This window comes from Archocentrus centrarchus, chromosome 13 (assembly GCF_007364275.1).
Source record: "Archocentrus centrarchus isolate MPI-CPG fArcCen1 chromosome 13, fArcCen1, whole genome shotgun sequence".
NCBI lineage: Eukaryota > Metazoa > Chordata > Actinopteri > Cichliformes > Cichlidae > Archocentrus > Archocentrus centrarchus.
Window position 1 is genome coordinate 14,460,996 of NC_044358.1, and position 16,743 is coordinate 14,477,738.

The 16,743-nt window shown below is 41.1% G+C and overlaps 1 protein-coding gene across 3 annotated transcripts; it reads left to right on the forward strand.

Annotated features, from left to right (window-relative positions):
- The first annotated feature begins 6,024 nt into the window (after nt 1–6,024).
- ddx6 (DEAD (Asp-Glu-Ala-Asp) box helicase 6) lies at nt 6,025–16,588 on the forward strand. Of its 3 annotated transcripts, none has more exons than XM_030743591.1 (14): nt 6,025–6,203; nt 6,949–7,527; nt 7,650–7,713; nt 7,968–8,072; nt 8,958–9,087; nt 9,688–9,834; nt 10,631–10,725; nt 10,845–10,967; nt 11,054–11,182; nt 11,394–11,510; nt 11,900–11,963; nt 12,742–12,843; nt 12,936–13,115; nt 14,349–16,588. In XM_030743591.1, the coding sequence occupies exons 2-13, from the start codon at nt 7,331–7,333 to the stop codon at nt 13,109–13,111; spliced, it is 1,449 nt and encodes a 482-aa protein (XP_030599451.1). In that variant the 5' UTR covers nt 6,025–6,203; nt 6,949–7,330; the 3' UTR covers nt 13,112–13,115; nt 14,349–16,588. The 3 variants fall into 3 exon arrangements, with proteins under 3 accessions (XP_030599451.1, XP_030599452.1, XP_030599453.1); XM_030743592.1 differs by lacking the exon at nt 6,025–6,203 and adding an exon at nt 6,291–6,407; XM_030743593.1 differs by lacking the exon at nt 6,025–6,203 and adding an exon at nt 6,745–6,865.
- The last annotated feature ends 155 nt before the right edge of the window (nt 16,589–16,743 follow it).

Genomic DNA, 16,743 nt, shown 5'->3' on the forward strand with positions numbered 1-16,743 from the left:
GCATTGAGTCTGACAGCGTGGGAAAGCGGAGGCGATGACAGACAGAGAAGTGGCCAAACGCCTGGGAAAGAATGCAAATGAGCGAGTTCAGATCTTCCTTATTGAACTTACTCCTGAGCTTCATAAGGATAATTAGGGGGAGTGGAGGCAAGCTGGGGAGGACAAACCGCAGGTGAACCAAATCACTGAAGACAAGAGACGGGAAGCAAAACTAGAAGCAAAACACAAGGAACAGGAACTCTCAAAGAAAGACAGGAAGTGCGATGACTAAATGGGAAGACACGGGCACGTGAACGATCATAAACCTAGAGACTCGACACAAGACGGAGGAACACAGAAACACACAAACCAAGAAGCAACAGAACATTTGAAACAAGTTCAAAAACTCAAAACCACTGAGTAACTAAACCAGGACCAGGACCATGATAATGATACGAATATGATAATGGCATAAATACTGCACATTAAAGGAAACAGCCTAATATATATATTTATGTATATAGTGCTTATGTATATGTGTATAGTTTTTTTTTGCTATTCTATTTTATTTTATTCTATTTTAGTTTTAGTTTAGTTATTTGTTCTTACTCACCCTTTTCATTTTTTCTCTGTACTGAGCTGCTGTAATGCACAAATTTCCCCGTCGTGGGATCATTAAAGTTATCTTATCTTATAAAAGCACAATATTAGAAAACACTGCAAAAACAAACAAAGTCAAACAGAAACTGAAATCCAAACCTGAAAATGCTGTATCCAAAAACCAGGATCATCCAAAATGACCCCCAGAAGAAGAAATCAACAGACTGGCCAGTTCCCACATTACAGTACTGTGCAAAAGTCTTGAGACACCCCTCATTTGTTTATGTTTTGTTAGGAAAATGGGAAGTAGGTGAATCATGTCCAACCACACATGGAAATACAAAAGTTTCTAATTCGAACAAGTCCATATTTAATGTGATCATCTGCATTCTTCAACACAGCCTGAACTCTCTTAGGCAAGCTTTCTTTGAGCAGTCTTCAGGAACGGTCCTCCAAAGCTTGTTTTTAATGTTGGCTGAATATCCTCAGGTGTTGTTGCATGGTGCAGTGAACAGGAGATGGATCAGCTGCAGGGTCAGATACATCTAATATCACCTCTCAGGTCCTGTGTCAGATCTTTGCTGGATTTTTTTTTTCCCCCTATTTTTAAGACTTTCAGATACTATTTATCTGCTGCAAATACATTTTTATGACTGACACTTCTTCTTTTGTTCTCCATTTCCTCATTTTTTTTAAGGACACACTGCGCACAGTGCTGATGTGCAAATTTTTCAGCTTGCACCAAAAATAATCACATTAGTTTTCATTGATTCAACTAATGAAATGGGAACAAAGTTTGTTTCTGCAACAGGCTGCAAGTAACAAAGTGCCTAAAGAGACACTTTAAAATGGGCTCTTTGCTAAGTTGTCTGTTATGTGCAGACACAACACCAGGTCAGCCTTTGAGTTGGGTGGCTTGTTTATGCTTGAATGATTCATGGATCAGTGTTAAGTAACTTAATAAACAAACAAACAAAAATAACTATTTTTGGTGCCTGTTAAGTTATGTACGGGCAAAAAATAGTTAAACAAATCCAGACACAGAATGTAACATTGCAATGCAGGAGGATGATGAAATGAACGAGATATATATGTAAGTCCAAAGAACTGGGATATTTAATCTATTTTAAAAACATAGAGATGCTAAAAATTTTTGTGTGTGTTATGATGTTTGTGCAAAGTTTCGTTAAGATTGGCCCAAGATGGAGATAGGGTACATAAACATATATATATATATATATATATATATATATATATATATATATATATATATACTATGATGATTACAGGAAGACATCATCATCCCCACACTCTGAGACTGGGTGCCAGGCCCCGATAATAACAACTAGTATGCTGAATACCAGAGCAGCTGATCTGAAGGATGACATCATGGCTAAGCTGGAAACCTGGACCCCTCGAAGCCGACTACCAAGACCGCATGAAGTACCCTCTGAAAATCTACTAGAAGATGTGAACGCAGCACTACGGACAATCCCGACCATCGCTGAAACCAATCAGCTGATCTATACCTTGAGCTATAAGATGGAAAAGGGAAGTTATCCAGCTATCAGAGCTGCAGAAAGAGGTGATGAAGAAAGGGGTGCCTAAGAAGTACAACAGGCTGTCCATAGCTGAGACTGCCTGTTGTACTGGGAGAAGGGTGCATCACACTAACACGTGCAGATCAAAAAGCACACGTCTGCTGACTTTCAGGAAAATCTCGCTTGAAAGATTGATTTTCCTGCAATTTGGGGATAACATGATGAGTGAGTGAAAATTGTGGGATCCGGTTGGAAATAATTTTTTTGTTAAAAATGTTCTGCTTCGGGCGCCTGGGTGGCTTAGTGGTGAAGCCCGCGACCACATACATATGCCGCGTTGCGGTGCGGGCGGCGTCCCGGCCTGTCGCCAATTTGCCCGCGTGTCTTCCCCTGTATCTTTCCCCATTTCCTGTCTCTCTCCACTGCTAACAAAAGCTGCTGTGGCCAAAAACGCAAAAAAAAAAAAAAAATGTTCTGCTTCTCCCAGTCTGATGGTTAGTTGGTCCACAGTAGTCATATAGGTGGTTTGAATGGAGAGGGTCTGTGCAGATATCAGACTAACCACATGGGTAATCAAGTAAAGCACTGTCAGCCTTATACACAAGCAGTGTGCCTGAGCTAAGGACTGCACTGTTTATCCTGTAAAGGTTTCTAACTAATCTAAAGAGCCGCATCTTAACAGGACTACATCCATGTAGGAACACAGCAGCCGTCTGGACCCTGTCCAGGAGGCAGTATGGAAAATGATTTTACAGCTTGCTCATCAAAAGCAAATCCACCTTTCACACTTTCACACAAGTCCTGCAAAATGCCACACTGCCACCTGATGGCATGCAGTTAAAATGATGTCCCACAGCACAACCATGTCATAGCCATTCATTTACACTCGTTGTGAGTCATAGTGTTCTCCACACACAAAATAAAATGAGCAACAACAACAACAAAGTTATAATGTGGCCGTGCATTCTGTATGTGTCACACATGAAGAGTGCAGAAGAGAGACCTCTGGTAAAGTTTAATGTTCCCCCTCACCGAGGATTACGCAATACCGTATCTGTCCAACAGGTGGCAGTAATGAGCCAAAACAAACAGATCCATATCTGTGCATTACTGCACAGTCAAATATCTGTGATTAATAACGGAGCTTCTCTCCCTGACCAAAGCACTACTACCCGTTTCTGTCTGTTTCAGTTTCAAGCCTAATATATAATGTCGGGTAGAAAGGGTGTGTGTGTCTCCTGAACATAATCTGGGAGCTGGTTCCACTGGGGGGGGGGACCACTGTGAACAACAAGTAAGCCTGTACTCTGAGATCAGAGTGCTCTTTTGGAATAATATGCTACCAGCAGGGACACTGACCCAGCTACCGCTATGGTGAGGCCTTGTGAATCACTCAAACATTCACATCATCTCCAAGATCCAGACAAGACGGCAACTACAGATTTTATTCTGAGCTGATTATAAATCTCTGACATAACCTGATGTTTCTGTTTGGGTCCAGCGGGCCCGGCTCTAATACTATTTAAAATAAAGTTAGCTCAGTTTGTTGCAGTTGTTGGTCTCACTCATTGTTCTTCTCTGACAGCAAGTTGGCCTGACACAATATTACAGTGTTGTTACTCCAAAAATTAAATACACTAAGATTTCTTTTTAAAAAGAAAATCTTTATTTTAAACAATTTTGCAAAACACAAATAAAAAATCACTATCAACAGACAGGATTTCATAAACTGATGGCAGTAAACATCAGTAAACACCATCAGACGGCAGCGCAAACCACAAAGTACAATTAGCACCAAATTGGTGTAATGATGGCGGCAGGTGCAGCAAAAGGTGCATGAAGACTGAACTGTGTCTATCCTTCCTTTACATGTTCCATATTTTATACTGATTACTATTTTTTAATTACTAAATACTAATTAATGCTGTTCCAGGAACATCAATGTACCCCCTACAGCACTGGTGAACATCCAGGGAAAGGACATTGAGACAGTGGTCTCCTACAAGTACCTGGGTGTTCATCTCAATAACAAGCTGGACTGGAGTACAAACACAGACGTCCTGTATAAGAAGGGCCAGAGTCGACTCCACCTGCTGAGGAGACTGAGGTCCTTTGGTGTCTGCAGGACTCTGTTAAAGACTTTTTATGACACAGTGGTAGCATCTGCCCTTTTCTACGCAGTGGCCTGCTGGGGGGGTGGATGCACCGAAAGGGACAGGAGCAGGATCGACAAACTGGTGCGGAGGTCTAGCTCTGTGTTGGGATGTCCTCTGGAGTCTGTGATGGTGGTGGGTGAGAGGAGGATGTTAGCAAAGCTGACATCCATCATGGACAACCCCCATCACCCTCTTCATGAGACCGTGGGTGAACTGAGCAGCTCCTTCAGTCAGAGACTGAAACATCCTCGCTGCAGGAAGGAGCGCTTTCGCAGGTCATTCATCCCAACAGTAGTTAGACTGTATAACACATCATAATGTCTTGAGTCACTTGGACACTTTATCTACTCTGCCATCACTTTATCCATACAGTCAGATACATTTTATTTATTACACTCACCCATATAATGCATACCGTGTATGCTGTGTACCTTACCGGCTACAAATGTATATAATATTTTGATATCTGTATATAGTGTTTGACGTGTGTGTATATGTAAATATATATATATATATATATATATATATATATATATATATATATATATATATATATATATATATATATATATATATATATATATATATATATATGTATATAGTGCTTATGTATATGTGTATAGTTTTTTGCTATTTTATTTTATTCTATTGAATTTTAGTTTTAGTTTTTAGTTTAGTTATTTGTTCTTACTCATCCTTTTCATTTTTTCTCTGTATTGAGCTGCTGTAATGCACAAATTTCCCCGTCGTGGGATCATTAAAGTTTTATCTTATCTTATCTTATCTTATCTTATCTTATCAACGAAACTGACCACAGGGTTCTAGCCAGTGGCTGCTCGCCCCGTGCTGAGAATTTCATCACTATCACCACAATTAGCAAGCGGGCCCGGCTGTTTGAACTAACCGGGGGGACCACTGGGTATCAGACTGGAGGAACTGGAGAAATGCTACTGAACCTGAAGCTGACCTGAACCAGTATCAGCGCTTGTAAAAAAGTAAACCTGTGCAAATGAATTCACTCTGACAACAAGTTTATGAATGAGGACATGAATCGGAGTGTCAGACAGGTGGTTCAGGTGCAGCAGGAGGGGAGGAGTCAGAGAGACACTCAGAGTTTGTTGAACTAAACCTGTGGTCAGGTTAGGCTCACCGTCTGTTACCATGGTAACTGACTCAGAGTTTAAGTTAACTCTTTCTGCAACGGAAAAGCCGAGTTTCCCTGAACTCAGCTTCCCTCAGCTCAGGGTCAGCAAGGGTCAACAAGGGTCAACAAGGGTCACATTAAAAGCAGTCTAGAAACCTTTCACTGAATCAGTTCAAGGATCAGAGGAGCAAATTAATTTACTCAAGTTTATTTTTTACAGTTCTCTATGTACGTGAACTTGTTACATAGTATTTTCTTTTTACTCTTTAAAAACAAAAGACAGACACACACACACACACACACACACACACACACACACACACACGTGCTTCATTAGTTAGGCCAGAATCAACAGCTACAGACTGACAGACATTGGTACAACTGAACTGAAATCACTAAGCTCGCTCCTGACATGAAGCCAGGACACTCAATAACTAGTTTTGTACAATTTCTGCACAGCAACAACACAACACAACAGCAACACAACAGCAACACAGCTCGTATCACAGCTGCAGAGTTTATGTGTACAGAAACATGAGGCGCAGGTAAACAGCATCAGCACAGGCCCTGCAGATAGGTTGGCCCTGCTGCAGCCTAGCAGGTTAGGAGGAACGTTTGAGCAGCTCAGGTCGCTGATTTGAAATGAAATCAGCTGATCCGCCGGATGGGGGCGGGTTCAAATACGAGTGGAAGCCATCTTGGACGTTTGCTTGGCTCGTTGGTAGTCAGCTAAAGATCGCTCACAAACACCGTATACGAAACCGGCTATTTCAATAGTTCAAGGTAAACACTCACATAGTGAATATCTGTCAGTTCTCGGACAGCTCGCTGTCGTAGGTTCAGTTACTTCGTGTGAATTAACAGCAGAGGTTTCCGTTTATGTTGTGTCGCCGTCGTTAGCCAGCCTGTGTTAGCTTGCTAGTAGCCGTAGCACGGCTGTCTCGTTGCGGCTGAAGTTAATATGGCTCATGGCGGAGAGCCAGGCAGGTTTGTTATTGGGCTGACATTTGAAATCCTCAGATAGGTTAAACTTGTATCAGTGACTGAATAAATATCTATGAATCTGGTTTCTGTGCGTTGAGTGCCGAATAAACATGTCATTAACATGAAGTTTCATGTGCCGGGAAGTCGTGTGTCGGTACGCAGCCCAGCGCTCCTTCGGTGGGAGGTTTTTTTTTTTTATTGGACGAGCAGCCGATTGTCCCGGTGGATGTTAGGTTAAAGCGTTTATCCAGCAGAAATCCCGCACAGCGCGTTATTATCTAACTGTGCAGTGAATCTGCTGCTGAGCTCGAGTTTATCGGCGCTGCTTTCTCGACGTTTGCGAAGCTAAATAACAGCCGCTGTCACCGCTGCGTCGGCTAACTTTTGACATTAGGCCAGCCATCCGGTGTTTCTGCTGTCCGTTAGCAAAATGGACACTTCATAAGTCTCATCACACTCAAGTACTGCATACCGGCGAACCGTTATTTCGCTGATTAATTTTTCGGTGGGAATGCCATTTCTAACGCTGTCCTGTGTGTTTCAGGGTTGGACAGCCCGAGGAAGGACACAGCGGCCCAGTTTAGCTAATCAAGATGGCTAGCTAAACAGTCGGCCAGTGCTTGAACGCTAGCGAAGCCCTCCTGGTGTTATTTTCCAGATAACTTTGACAGAATAAATCTATGCTAAACCCTAATTTAATTTCCATGCATAGAAGTCTTACACAAGTTGAGAGGAGGAATTTGTTTCTGGACACTTGATGTCCCAAAAAATATTGAGAAGAAAAGGATTTACTATTTACCTTTAGTTAATAAAGTTAAAAAAAATAAAAGGCGAGGGCAGTTTTTACGTTTGGAGTGGACTCACTTCATCTGGAAACTGTTAAAGGTTTCATTGCTATTGGAATAGAAAAGCTAGGCCAAGTCAACATGAGCACCGCCAGGACAGAGAACCCAGTGATTTTGGGCTTGCCCAACCAGAACGGGCAGCTCAGAGGCTCGGTGAAGCCTGCTGGAGCACCAGGTGGAGGTGGAGGAGGGCCTCAACAGCAGCAGCTTAACCAGATGAAAGGCACAATCAACAATGGAAACTCCCAGCCAGCCCCGACGACAAACGCTGTCATCAAGTAAGTTATTCTTAATAACTGAAATTAAACAATTTTGACTGTCTTGATTTCCTCGTGTTCACCGCCTGCTCCTGGCAGTACATTGTGATGCTGCTTGTTTACAATGGTTTTTCCCTCCACAGGCCTGGAGATGACTGGAAGAAAAATTTAAAATTACCCCCAAAGGACATGAGGATGAAAACTTCGGTTGGTACCACATGGCTGATATTTTGTGCTCAGTTTATGAATTTTGTGGAACTTATGAATATTTTTGTGCATTTTTTTTGAAGTTCAGTGCAGGGTTTTGTTTTTTTTTTTTTTTTTTTTTTTTTTTTTTTTTGTGGTAGTGAATAAAAACTGCTTCAGTGCTGTTTTTAATAAATCCTCAGTTTGAAACAAGCCAACAGTCACTTTATAAACTAAGTGCTCATTTTGACCTCATCATTCTGTGATAACTGTAGGATGTGACTGCAACTAAAGGCAATGAGTTTGAAGATTATTGCCTAAAGAGGGAGCTTCTTATGGGAATCTTTGAGATGGGCTGGGAAAAGCCCTCTCCAATCCAGGTATGTTCAGACAGCTGATCATGAAGGCATTTTTGCGTATAAGGAAATGTATGTTTTGATGCTTGGAGTAGGATGTAATGACTAAAAATAGTAGCAGTAGTAGCTAAATCACTGTTAAATGTCACTTTAAAGTAGTGCAGTTCATGTCATGGAAGTCTGTGCCCCATGTCTTATTCCAGTGTCTTAAAGGTTAAAACTGAACAGTGTAAATGTGTGGGCTTTAGGGGAAAATTAAATGGAAATGTACACAAACCTTTTTTTTTTTTTTTTTTGAGTTGCAGCAGTATGGCTCTGGAGCATTGCAGCGCCTATTAGTCTACGGTTCCATCACTTTGGTCCTGACAGAAATGTCTTTGTATGAAATTAAGTTTAATAGCTGCAGACGTTCCTGATCCTCAGAGGATGAATTCTGATGAATGCTGCCTGTTTTTGTTCAAACCATTCTGGTAACTTAGTGGATGGACTGGCACAAAAATGCTCTTACATTTGTGGTACCCAGGTTATAAATTCCAGCTCTGATCTCCTCAGTCATCTGGCACCATCATGACTTTAACATTTCTAGTGTCATTTAGCACATTTGTTTTAATACACTTCATTTATAAGCTCGAAAATCACTCTGGACTGCACTGAATAGGTTTCAGTTTCACCACACTTGTCCTTCAGAGGGAATGATGTAAACAAAGGATGCTGATGCATTGTTACCCATTTGAAAAGCTTCAGTGTGGGTGGACTCATGTATGGGCTATTGGTAGGCAAATGAAATGGAACTTGGGATATTAATATTTTACTTTCCATTCAGGAATTTGGTTTTGAATGTTGAATATATATTTGAATAGATGTAATATGTGACTGTTGGAAGCCAACAATGTACCCCTCTGTGTGCAGGAGGAAAGCATCCCCATTGCACTGTCAGGAAGGGATATTTTGGCCAGAGCCAAGAATGGCACGGGAAAGAGTGGAGCCTACCTCATTCCCTTACTTGAACGCATTGACCTGAAGAAGGACTGCATACAAGGTGAGAGGCTCATTTTGCACCACAGTTTCATGTGAGGAAAGTTAAAATTTGACATTTACCAAGAGCAAAGATGCTGCGTGGGTTGGAGAAGGGGCATGAAAGTGAGAAAGTGAACCTTTGTGAAACAGTCTGTACTGATTAGACTGAAAAACCAACTTTTTTTTTTAAAGTAGAAATGGAAAAGTCTCATCACTGAGATCTTAAACATAATTTTTTTTTTCCTAACACTAACTATGACATCACTTGTTTAGATAACGAGAGAACAAAAGCGTAGCTTTGAAAATGGCTGCTGTATTTTGACAGTTGAGGATCAGCTGCTCCAAAATGAAAATGACGACACAATACGCGTTAATTTTGTATAACAGTGTTAGTGCTGCCAAAACAGTTTCCACCAGCTTCACACTTTAACCACAAAACCTTAGATTGCACAAACATGCCCAGCTACACACACTGCACCAGGACTGTCATTGCCTGAATACCAGCGTCTCGTCCAGTGAGACCTGGGTATTTAGAAATCACAACTGAGGTGACGTTCCTGCTCTTAATCACTTCCTCATATTTTAAATATTTGGTTTTAAAGCAGTCTTCTTCTCCCCCCAGCTTTGGTCATAGTGCCCACCAGAGAACTGGCTCTGCAAGTAAGCCAAATATGTATCCAGGTCAGCAAACACATGGGTGGTGTGAAGGTCATGGCAACCACAGGTGGAACCAATCTCCGTGATGACATCATGAGACTTGATGAAACGGGTAATGTCAGTTATTATAATTTTGTATTCTTAATTAGTTTCTTCTAGAGTACATGTTCAGGTTAAGTTGATTTTGAGCATCTTTGCACTTTCAGTTTAGTTTTTTGGAAAAAGCGAGTTTTGTTTTTATTTTTATATAGAAGGTATTTGTCAGCAGCACGATTCAGGAATATAATTTCAATAACAACACAGTAGTTTGAAGGCAGTTGACTCTCAGTAATGTCGAGGTCACACCTTCAGTGAACACAAACATCAAAGCATTATTGAGCTTGTTGTTTTGGCAAATGTTACCAGAGTAGAACTCCATCTGTTACATTTTTAGTTTAGCAAGTTCATATTTTTTTTATTAACCACACTCCTCACAAAAACACCTAGGTTTCCAAGTTAACTGTAGTAATGTTGATGCTTGATTACAACATTACTGAAGTCCATGTGGATCTGTGATCTGCATGGATTTCCACACAGATGTGAACCATCTGCTTAACTGCCTTTCAGTTAAGTTCATTTTAGCAGAGATATAAATTAATATTCCAGGATCTTTGGTACATCCGTAGTTGAATCCTAAATGTAGGCTGTGTAGACTGATTGCTACGAAACCTCATTTGATGGGAATAAATGAAATCTGCTTAAAAACACGAGAGCATCAAAAGAAGGCATAAGGAAAGCTGATGGGAGAAGATGAGCACACAGGTGTATTCTGAGACCAACATAGATGGATGTGAGCCTGGCTCGGTTCTCTGGAGATGTTGAACCTGTATTATTATTATTTATTTTTTTTAACCGTTTCTTTTTTCCAGTACATGTGGTCATTGCCACACCTGGGAGGATTTTAGACCTCATCAAGAAAGGAGTGGCCAAAGTTGGTCAAGTGCAGATGATTGTTCTCGATGAAGTGAGTTAAACTGACTTTTCATTCATTACTTTTTCCTGAATATGTTCAGCGTGGTGATTTAAGCAGCCAGGTGATGCAGCTAAATGTGCCTTCCTCTTCTTCCATCTCTTATTTAAAAGGCTGACAAACTCCTGTCTCAGGACTTTGTGGTCATGATGGAGGAGATCCTGGGCTTCCTGCCCAAGCAGAGGCAGATCTTGCTTTATTCTGCAACCTTCCCCCTCAGCGTGCAGAAGTTCATGGTACATATTTGTCTATTTGTCACTTCTAATGAGCTTAAACAGACTCTCAGCTCAGCCTGAGCATAACTGCTATTTTTGTTTTGTAGAATGCTCACTTGCAGAAACCCTATGAAATCAACCTAATGGAGGAGCTTACACTGAAGGGTGTGACTCAGTATTATGCTTATGTAACTGAAAGGCAAAAAGTCCATTGCCTTAACACCTTGTTTTCCAGGGTAAGTTTTTGCCTTTCTGCACTTAACAATCCAATAAATGTAAGAGGAAAACTGTAACTAGGAATAATATATATATATATATATATATATATATATATATATATATATATATATATATATATATATATATAAATATATATATATATATATATATAATAAATAAATAAATAAATAAAATTTTTTTTTTTTTTTTTTTTTTTTTTTTTTTTAGCTCCAGATCAACCAGTCCATAATCTTCTGCAACTCATCTCAGAGGGTGGAGCTCCTTGCCAAGAAGATCTCCCAGCTTGGTTATTCATGTTTCTACATTCATGCAAAGATGAGACAGGTGAGCTCGACGCGCTGCCTCAGAAAAGCTTGTTCACCTAAATTCACAGGTGGGAGTCGCTCTGTGCAACAACAGCTGTTTACTCTAACGTCCTGCTGATGCAGCGCTGCCAGTCCTCAGACTCACTACAGGATGATTAATATTACTGTTGAGACCTGAGTGACTGGACAGCTTCTCCACTGTTTAATGTACTCATGTGACAGTTTGAGGCTTTTGCTCTCAGTTGGAGTTTTACTGACACTAACAGACGTGCGTGCACATAAAACACCTAATGAGGTTTGTCACGTATGTAAAATGTTCTGTGGGTCCTGGCTGCGTTATCTTTGTGATGTAGATGTATTTTATATAATGCAGACGTCCTCAACCTGTTTCTCTGACCTGCTTTCCAGGAGCATCGTAACCGCGTGTTCCACGACTTCAGAAATGGCCTCTGCCGGAATCTAGTCTGCACTGGTAAGAGGAGGCATCGGCTACGATTTACCAGCAGCAGTTTAAAGAATTGAGACTGGATTTGCCAAATTAAAAATGAAACTGGCTTAACTTGGAACACAGAATTGGGGGGGGGGGTTTACCACTGCTTTGAGTATTAATTATTTAATAGCATCCGGACTCATCACTCATTCTCACTCACAAAGTGAGGGTAAAAGAAACTGGGTAAAAAAACATATTTAATGGCTCACATTAAGGTCAAACAGTGGGAACATTTTACTGCCCTTTGGACAAAATTTCCCCCCACAATGTATCAGATATAATTTCTATACTGTGATCAGAGATTACTACAAACCTCGATCACTAGAGGCACGCTGAGCACCCTCATACCTTACATGTTTTTATTTCAGTGTTATAACTGAGTCTTTTTTATTTTGTACCAGAACATGGAAACTAGTATCAGTATCATACTCAGTATCAATATTGATACTGAATATGATACTGATACCCCCCCAGTGTTTTGATTGGTTGACAGGAATGAGTTAATGTAGCAGGAAACCAAAGTGTTTGAAGTGTAACTCGTTCCTGCTCTGTGGTTCTGGTAATTAAAGATACTTGAGCACACTTCCCTGTAGGCTTCACTCGCTCCACAGGTGTGTTCACATTTTTACAGCCACAGCAGTGACACGCTGAGCTGAACTGTGTACATCTTTAGTTTCAGTTTGTAATGACTGTCTTGCACAAACCTGCTGCTTCATTTCTTTAATATTATATCCTGTATGGTCTTTGTTTTGACTCCTAGACCTCTTCACAAGAGGAATTGACATTCAAGCTGTGAATGTTGTGATCAACTTTGATTTTCCTAAGCTGGGAGAAACGTACCTTCATCGCATCGGTAGATCCGGTAAGAGCCATGAGTGATGAGGGTTTCTGTATTTTATGCAGCATGCGACAACAATGATGAAGCAACTATTTAAGCTCTGTCCTAATTTCCAGGCCGCTTTGGACACCTGGGTCTAGCCATCAACCTCATCACATATGATGACCGCTTCAACCTGAAGGGAATTGAGGAGCAGCTTGGAACAGAAATTAAGCCCATCCCAGGCATCATTGACAAGAGCCTATACGTGGCAGAGTACCACAGTGAGAGTGGTGAAGAAGTGAAGCCATGAACCAGTGAGTACAGACATGTGATCAGCTTTGTTCATGTTAGAAAGATAATTTATCTCCTACTTAATCTTTTTCATCCTGACAGTTGAGGTTTAAAATAAGCTGATATTAATTCTTACCGAGTGCTTTGCTGCTCGGTTTGCTGGTACTTTGGTACCTTACTGACACAACTGAAAGCAGTTTAGCCATGATTACTGTTATTACCCAGAGTGTGCTTTTCATGCTGCTCTAAGTGAACAGATTTCCTGCGAGGAAGGTATATCATCTTGAAAAATAAAGGTTTTCAATACTGTGCAGTAGCAAGACTGTATATTTTCTGTTACGCATGGCATGTAGGCAAAGTCAATTTTGTGAGGTCACTTTGTAACTGAAGTGACCTGGTAAGTGTGAGTGTGGCGTCCATAATCGGAGCGAATTCTCACAATACTGCAGAGATGCTTCAGTGCCTCCTTTCAGCAGAGGAGGCACTGAAACGGTCACTAAAACAAAGTGGAGCAGATCATGCACGTGTTTAAAGGCACTTCCTGTTTCATGCTTCATTAACAGGCTGTTAAAGCCACATGTGAATTATGAACATTAATGTTGCTGTAGTAAAATCTCATCAGGCTGTTGCCTTGTGTGTAAAAACATAGATCTAAATGATGAGCTGTTAAGTTAGGTTTGCTGTAGTTCAGTCATTGCCACTGTTAAACTTTTGGGTCAGCTGGGATGAGCTCCAGGCCCCCAGCCCCACCCACCACATGCATGCCCACCACCCTGATTTGGATAAATGGGGGGATGGGGCAGTAGGGGTGGGGGTTATTTTCTTAGGCTTTAAAGAGGAGGAAAGGTGATACATTGAACTCAGATAAGAATCTATTTGGTTGGAATGAGAGGTGCATTTTACAGTCCTCGGGTAATCATTTTAACACTGCAGCTGTTGCCCATAAGGTGAAATATCCTTCATTATATAAGTAAACATGTATAAGTTGGACATGAGTTTAAATCCTGCCTGCTCTCTCAAACCTTATGACCCCGGTGATCTGAGAGAAATCAGTTTGTAAGCAAAGATGAATGTTTAACAATCTCTACACTATAACCTATAACACTATAACTATAATCACCATTTCATTAATTTATTCCTTTCAATACACACTTGTTGTGTGTTTTGAATGTTGTGCATTAACATGGAGGCACCACTGAAGTGGGGCTTGTTGAACACCACCTGGCCTAATGCAGTTTCCTGTTCTTCCTCTACAGACCAGTCCATCCTCCACTCCCCCTGTAATCCTTCATCCCCACGTCTTTGGATTTTTTTTTTTTTGTTTTTTTTTTTTTTTTTATGTACAGTTGCTGTCTGTCTTTTTTTGGATGCCACCATTAGGAATGTGTATTTTGATGGATGCGTTTTGAACTCACCTGCCTTTTTAAGGCTCTGTGCTGCACACCACACCCTGAAGACACGGGCACCGGGAGGAAAGAGTGGGACCAAGTCGAAAAAGTTATCAGCGCACATTGTGATGATTCATATCCACCACTGACACACAGCCAGCACCGACTGACTGAGACGGGACACCCTCCATCCTCCACTCTTTAGTTTGGAAGTTTTAACCAATTTATATCAAGTGCCTTAAACAGTTCGACCAGTTCTAAAGTAATAACCCTTCATTATCGGTCATCTTGCTCACTTCATACCACATATTCCTGTTCACCTAATTGAAAATTTGCTACACTAATTTAATGTCTGATTAAAATGGGTGAATTCATAACTGTTTTTGGTTGGGTCATCCGTTTGCAGCGACTGGAGGCAATTGGAGGCAGGCTGATCTGAATGATCTTTTTGCTGGCTAAGCTGAACTTGAGTCTGGCTGATTGAGGACAAACGTGGATTTTCCGTGGACAGAGATGCTGGATTTTTTTTTTTTTGTTTGTTTTCTCCAAGATGCAGCCAGACTGTTAGTAACTTGTGAAGAAGCTTGTGCTTCTGAGAGACCCAAACTCTTTCCTCCGTCTTCAGCATCAGAACACTAAAAATGAACAAGCAGCCAGCGGAAACACCGCGAGTCACGAGGATTCCTGTTTTGGTGGAGTTTATTTGGCGTCAATGCCCTTTTCTTTTTTTTCTTTGTCCTGTGTTTCACCTTCCTATGGATGGCCATACTTAATTCTGTGAGATGTGCAGCCGACATTTGGGGTGCACCTTACACTTTGTGTATATACCTTCATTTTAAGATTGTTTTAAACAAGTTGAAAAGGCTGCCTGACAACTCAAAGCTATCCGCCCCCTCTCTCTTGTTGGCACTGGAGATGTTTTCCTTAACTGCCGGTTAGTTTGATCAGCAATATTGGTCTGTGAATTTATTTATAATTTTAGAAACTGCAGAATTTATCAGAATCTAAAACATTTAAATGGCTTTGCTCATGAAATGTTTTTAGAGACAGTTATTGCTGATACTTTTAGCCCATCCAGATTTGATGGAATGTTTCTTCAGACGCTCTTCACTGTTTAACTTGTCGCCCTCGTTGATTTTTGCTCCCAGTGTTAACAAGTGTGAGTGCAGACAGATGGCTTTCTGAAGCTTGTGCGTTTGAGTAATGAATTTGTCACCAGCCTTGACTTGTGAAACTCTTGAAACACTCTTAAGATCTGTGCTTACACTGAGTGCTGGTGTTGGAAAAGACAATGATATTCTATCGCGTACTACTCGCTGCAGTGCAGCTGAATTGGCAGATAATTTGTTTTGTGGGGACGGTATTAGCTGTTAGGTTGATTTATGCCCTGTTTAAGCACAGCTACATCACTTCCTGATAGTTGGGGGGGGGGGGGGGGGGGCTGTTTTATTTTCCCCCTTGTTTTTGACGAATGTTGGCCAAATGCATCAAAATGAACCATCTGACCTAAAATGTAGCAGGAATAAATTGTGCTTTGCAAGTTAGCTGGCTTAAAATCAGCTAACAAGATACTTAAACGACCTGAGCAAGTTGAGCAGCACTTGCAGAGATGGTTCATGCAGCTACACTTACTGCACTGCTTTTATACACTCGGTGCCCAAATGGGTGTGAAGTGTATGATGGTGCGGGGGGGGGGGGTTATAAAATTAGTTTGTCGGACTGCTTGTTGAGGAAATAACTTGGGCATCCCAGCCTGCTGAGTTTATGGCTTATTTCTCTGCCCTTGGTTGATTTTTGTTTTTTGGGGCTTTATCTGCATTTCTGTGCAACATGACAACCTTAGACTTAAAGGTCCTCTGATCACTTTGTTCAGCCGGAGCCTTTTTGTAACCGAGGTTCCCTTTAATATGGCGAGATGCTCTCGACTGTTTTAACCAATGAGAAGCATTGCTCCTTTAATTTAAGCTCATTTCAAAGGTGAGCGTAGTAGTGACGATTTCCCCGTGTGTTCTCATTGGTTAGGACTCTGATCCCTGTTCTCACACTTCTGCTGTTGTCCCGGAAATACTTACACATCTAAATTGATAATTAGGCTGTAGCTTTTTTTGGGAGGGTGGGTGGGTTTTCTCTTTTTTTTTTAAATTTTAAAGTCTAAATTAAACGTAAGCATTAGTGGAGTCAACAGGGATCTGCGTGCAGGCACTCGGCAGCTGCCTGTTTGTCAGCCCGGCAGTAATCGACGCAGCTTTGAGGCTGAACTCGC